The sequence below is a fragment of the Salvelinus namaycush genome, chromosome 5 (genome assembly GCF_016432855.1).
Source record: "Salvelinus namaycush isolate Seneca chromosome 5, SaNama_1.0, whole genome shotgun sequence".
NCBI lineage: Eukaryota > Metazoa > Chordata > Actinopteri > Salmoniformes > Salmonidae > Salvelinus > Salvelinus namaycush.
In genome coordinates, this window is record NC_052311.1 from 52,597,253 (window position 1) to 52,602,416 (window position 5,164).

The 5,164-nt window shown below is 42.3% G+C and overlaps 1 protein-coding gene across 2 annotated transcripts; it reads right to left on the bottom strand.

Moving 5' to 3' along the window:
* Positions 1–383: 383 nt before the first annotated feature.
* On the bottom strand, positions 384–4,955 carry LOC120048466 (cyclic AMP-responsive element-binding protein 3-like protein 4). 2 transcript variants are annotated; one of them, XM_038994456.1, is made up of 10 exons: positions 4,788–4,955; positions 3,919–4,047; positions 3,472–3,736; positions 3,213–3,355; positions 2,694–2,783; positions 2,373–2,479; positions 2,032–2,100; positions 1,846–1,930; positions 1,654–1,750; positions 384–1,562 (listed from the first exon to the last, which is right to left on the bottom strand). In XM_038994456.1, the coding sequence occupies exons 2-10, from the start codon at positions 4,042–4,044 to the stop codon at positions 1,237–1,239; spliced, it is 1,308 nt and encodes a 435-aa protein (XP_038850384.1). In that variant the 5' UTR covers positions 4,045–4,047; positions 4,788–4,955; the 3' UTR covers positions 384–1,236. The 2 variants fall into 2 exon arrangements, with proteins under 2 accessions (XP_038850384.1, XP_038850383.1); XM_038994455.1 differs by having other exon boundaries at positions 3,904–4,047.
* Between the last annotated feature and the right edge of the window lie 209 nt (positions 4,956–5,164).

The following is a 5,164-nucleotide window of genomic DNA, read 5'->3' on the forward strand; positions in this document are numbered from 1 at the left end:
CTTTAACGCACGTTTTCAACTTTAGCCACTCTCATTTTGACATCCTTGATTACACCACATGCAAACTCCAGTCTTTTTCAAGCCTTTGATTACCACGGTGTTCGCACCTACCATTGTCTCAATGGTGTCAGACCTGGAGTTGATGAGTAAGGAGAGGGTAGCCACGATGTCAGAGTCCATGTTTGATTTTTTGGAGGGTGGAGGTTTGCACGGAGTAACCGGTAAAGAGGGGAACTCGTCATCTTCAACAGCATTCAAAAGCATGAGATTATCCTCAGGGCAAGCGTAGTTATGGCAGTTGTCAATACATTTTTTCATGGATTTCTTCAATGCTCTGAATAGTCAAACTTCAGGTAGGCTGTATAATTACGATAAAGCAAAACCAGTATTGTTCCCATTTTAATAAATATAAAAAGTAAAGTAAAGCACATAAAATAGTACACCAGCAACCACTAAAATTAGGATAGCAAGTTCTGTGAAGAGTATACATTTGGACCACAATTTCATGCTTAAGATAAGGACATGTTTGGATTGTACACACCGTTTATCTCTTAACCGAATGAGGGCCAAAGGACATTTTTAAGTACACGCAAAAGATATGACAGTTTGCTTACAGTGCAAAATGAGTCTCTCAGCATTCAGTTATGGGAGCTGCAAACTACATTGAGCACAGATGTCAGTCAGAAACTAGCTAGGCAGTTTCACAAACAGTTTGCACACGAGTAGGTAGTTAGTCCAAAACATAATCCATCGGTGTAGGCTCACTTTCAAGGAGTGTGTGTGTGGTGTACACTAAGACTTGCTTAAAGTATGCATAGCCAAAACAATATATTCATATCTGTGGTGTTTTTGAGGCTACAATCTAACAACCTTCATCCTTCCCACAGGATGTACTAACTAACTCCTCGGAGTTCAAAGTTAGAAATGTACTGAAACCTTTACCATACAAACATTAAGAAGTGGTGCTTAAATAGAAAAGTCAAAACAGTCAAAAATGTTTAACCCATTTTGAGGACCATTCCACCGAATCCCAGATTAAACTTTGTTTGCACCACAGCACCAAAAAAGAGTAAGGCAATGGTTAGGCATTGAAGGCACCCAAAGGGGTCTTGTTGAAAACCAATGTGGTAATGGGGCCGCATATTGGACTTGTCCATTGTTCATAATGAATTCAAGGAGCTTTGAAGAGCTCTATAAAGCAAATGGAATGTTGTCAAACTAGTTCATCAACAATGTCTACATCTCATCAGTGTGGGCTGGTTTGGTGGGGTCAAGGCTTGCACTCCCTTTTCCTGTTGCTGACACCAGGGCCAGAGGTTCAGTAAGCCCGTCAACCAGAGTCGAGCTGTTCCCTGGTTGGCTCTCCTCCAGGGCCACACCCTCAATGTCAGTGATTTTGGGACTTTCTATTGGTTGCTTTAGTATTATGGAAGCATCCGGGGGATCTGATTGGCTGAGGTCACGGGAAACGGGTAGGGAATCGGGCTGAATGATACGGTTGTCCACATCCTCAGCAGCTTGCAAGGATGAAGCAGGATCTGTGAGGATGTTTCTGGAGATAACTGAAATGGTAAAGAAGAGGGAAGGCTATTTAACTTTCATAGTTTTCAGAAGAAAAATGATCCATTATTAATTCCTAAATAGATAACTAACCTCCTTTTGGTGTATAGTCCTCTTCTATGGATGAGGCGCCCCAGTGGAAGGGGCTGTAACTTGGGAAGATGATGAGGCCCAGAGAGAAGATGATAATCTGATGGGAAACAACAGACACACATTCAATTAACTTTTTTTAAAGATCACCCTGAAAGTACCCAAAGGCATGGATGAAAGACATGTTGATCTCACCATGACGCAGGTGCTGGTCTGTGCTGCTTTAGTGACCGTCTGCTTGATCAGCGACTGTAGTCTGCGCAGCTGAGCCAGGAGAGACCTGTGCATGGAGATATTATAAAAACACCAGAACTAACAAGACACAGACATCTTCATTGAGCATCATCAGTGCAAAAAGGTGATGTTAGCCAATTTACTTACATGTTGTGTTTCTCCAGCTGTTCCACGGTCCTCTGCAGCTCTTTGTTTTGCACTGAGCAAGCTGCTGCCCTGAGACACAGAAAATACCTAGGGTCACTGACAGAAAAGTATTCCTACTGTCCGGCAGTGTCACCCCATTGGGGAGAGTCAACAATAACTCAGTGGCAGAATAGAACAGAAGGACCCATTGTCAGGACTTCCTACTGCACATGCCTCACTGTTGTACCACAAATGAAAATGCTAAGGAAATGCAAGTGAGTTGTTTATAGAGGATATTATCCACCATGGACTACAAAGTGGGTCCAATTTTCATGGAGCCTAATCGAAGCCTCAGGCCTCACCTGCTCTCAAGCCCATCCACATAGTCCTTCTTCCTGCGACGGCTGTCTTGGGCTGACTGTTTGTTGCGTATTTTGCGTCTCACTTTTTTCAGAATCCGTTCCTCGGCCTAGAAGGAATTCAGTCCAGTACATTTAGATGCAATTCAACTCAGAGCTAAACAATTTCCCTCAATTTCAGTCAAATCATATAAAATATACAGCAAAGTAATTTGTTATGTCAAAGTTGTTATGCAAAAGTAATGTAATCCAAGTGCATGCAGGGAAGTAATGGATTTGGGGTACATAGAATAGTGTACCATCTACCGTGCGTGTGTGTCTGACCTTGGTGAGGGGCAGGTTGTTGGGCAGAGAGATCCCCTCTTGGTTCAGCAGTTTCTGCTCCTCCTCAGTCAGTGTGAGGTCAGGGTAAAGCTGATCAGGAGAAGAGGATATTGTGTTTATAATCCTCACCGCCATAATCCCATAGAGAGACACTTGAACAACCACCGGGGTCTCAGACTAACAATCCCCCTCCCCCACTATCTTCTTATTGTGCCTATCTTCTCCATTCATTAGGGATTGAGGCCTATGGATTTCACCACATCTTTACAATAAATTTGCAGGCCTCCATTATAAATAAGCGGGAAAGATTGTCACTATGTAATTACATCTAATTAGATGGTAAAAACATTCCCTATTCATTTGGGATTGAGCCCTGCAGCTTTGTCCTAATGCATACGGCGGGATCTTCACAACAGATGCCATTGAATATGGATTTATCTTGGCATAAGACCACTTTTGTGGTGTGAAAATACCAAAAAACTCTTATTTTGGAGTCAACTTGCCCCTTTTAAGTCTCACCAGCGGGCTGTCTGGACTGGTGGGGCCTGAGGTGGAACCAGAGAGGGTAGAAAGGTGACCATGGTCAAATCTACCAGCGGATACTAGGGGTAACTCGTTGACGATACAGGACTCCGAGATCAACATCTGAGAACTCCACTCATCTGTAGCAGAAGACATAGGAAAAGAGAGTAAACTCCCACCCAACACACATGGACTCACACACACATATGCGTGTGCGCTAGCGTACACACACACACACACACACACACACACTCACCCAGTTCTATGGAAATGACATCAACACTATGCTGCTCTGGCTCCGTCTTGATGTTGGCCAGGGTGCTGATGTCATAGACCACCTGATAGATAGTTGTGGGGACCTGAGAGGGGTCCACCGTGGCAGTTAGGGGGCTCTTGGAGCAGGGTTCCTCAGAGATGCCACTGTCGCTCTCTGAGGAGGTCTCCACTGGGTCTCTGGTAGGGAAGACGTCATTTGGATTGATGGCATAAAGCACATCCTCTGGCTCGCTGTCGTTTAGACCCTGTAACATATGGAGAGGAATTTGGTAATACTTTAAGCAAATGGGTATAATACATTATTACATGTTAATAATGTGTTAATAAATAAAGTTGAGTAAATATTGCCCCAGGTCTTTACAACTTGGCTCACTATTTTGTACAACTAGTCATAATGGGAAACCATCCGCACACTTTGGGGGTCTACCGTGCATTCATCCAGGGGTTTTTCAGAGCCAGCATAGATAACATCAGAGCAAGAAAATGGCCCTTCCAGTCCCCAACTCTCCTCTGCTTTGTGTCCGAAAAACAGCTCTCCATTCTCTATATCCATGTCCTAGAAGAAACAAAACAGCAGTTAGAAGTATTACAAAATATTTATCAATTCAGTTCACTTTTGTGTACTTCTCTTATTGCACTGTCAATGTTACAACTCTTTGTTATTAAAGTGTTTGAAACTCATATCTATGTTGTTGTAAGTTAAGATTTATAAAGCATGAAGAAGGTGTGGCAACTGCTCAGAGAGCTGTTAAAGGGTGGAGCTATATCTATTATTACTGTTTGATCAGTGGGAGTCCTTTCGCAAGAGGATATCAGCATCCTGGTACACGCACGCACGCACACACACACACAGTTGTATTAAAAACTGATAGGCTTTCTCAATAGCAATTGTACCCCCTCATAAAATCACAACTGTTACCCTTTTTTGGCCTCATATTTAATATGTAGGCCTACTAGTTAGGCTAGCAGAAATAATAATAGCACGTGACCCACACCATTAGTATTTAATAAACTATAGTCTGTCTACACGTATGTTTTCTATATCGTAGGCTATTGCATGAATATTTCAGCCAATTGTTCAGATAATGATCTCACACTATTAAATGCCGGAACTTAAATAAAGTTGATCCATTAAAATTCAACATTCGTAAACGATTTCCTTCTTGGTTCGTATTAGATGTTGAGTTTGACACGACACCTCGGTCATGTGTAGGATTCCGTTCCCTGTCAAGCAGGATAAACAAGTGTTACATTGTACTCTCCGACTATAACTTCATGTCACCACAAACAACTTACTTGTCTGCTGCTGTTTTCAGAAGCGATGATTCTTCCGAATATATATATAGGTCTACTTCAAGAACATTACAACAATAGTAGGCCCAACGTGAGGAGAAAAATGCAGACGAGTAGTGTTTAAAGATCAACCAGTGTAAGACGCATTTCTCCCAAAAATCCAGCTGGCAATTCTCATGTCAATCATCCCGGAGGGCGAATAACCATACTGACACGACGGATGTGCGTCGCCTATACGCAACCGTTGGCTCTAAAATCACTAACTGATAGAGTATGTGGATTTCTCTCTGTTTCTTACTTATTCCATAATGCAAAAACATGTCCCTTTTATAAATCAGTACATTTACACCAACATTGTACAGTTCATAAACGTCAAATAA

Bases quoted from the DNA above. Each gene is read 5' to 3' on its own strand.
- LOC120048466 (XM_038994455.1), bottom strand. From the start codon at position 4,044: ATGGATATAGAGAATGGAGAGCTGTTTTTCGGACACAAAGCAGAGGAG. The intron at 1,931-2,031 runs GTAAGTAAATTG...CTCCATGCACAG, and splicing joins CAGCTGGAGAAACACAACAT to GTCTCTCCTGGCTCAGCTGC. The intron at 1,563-1,653 runs GTTAGTTATCTA...TTACCATTTCAG, and splicing joins GGACTATACACCAAAAGGAG to TTATCTCCAGAAACATCCTC.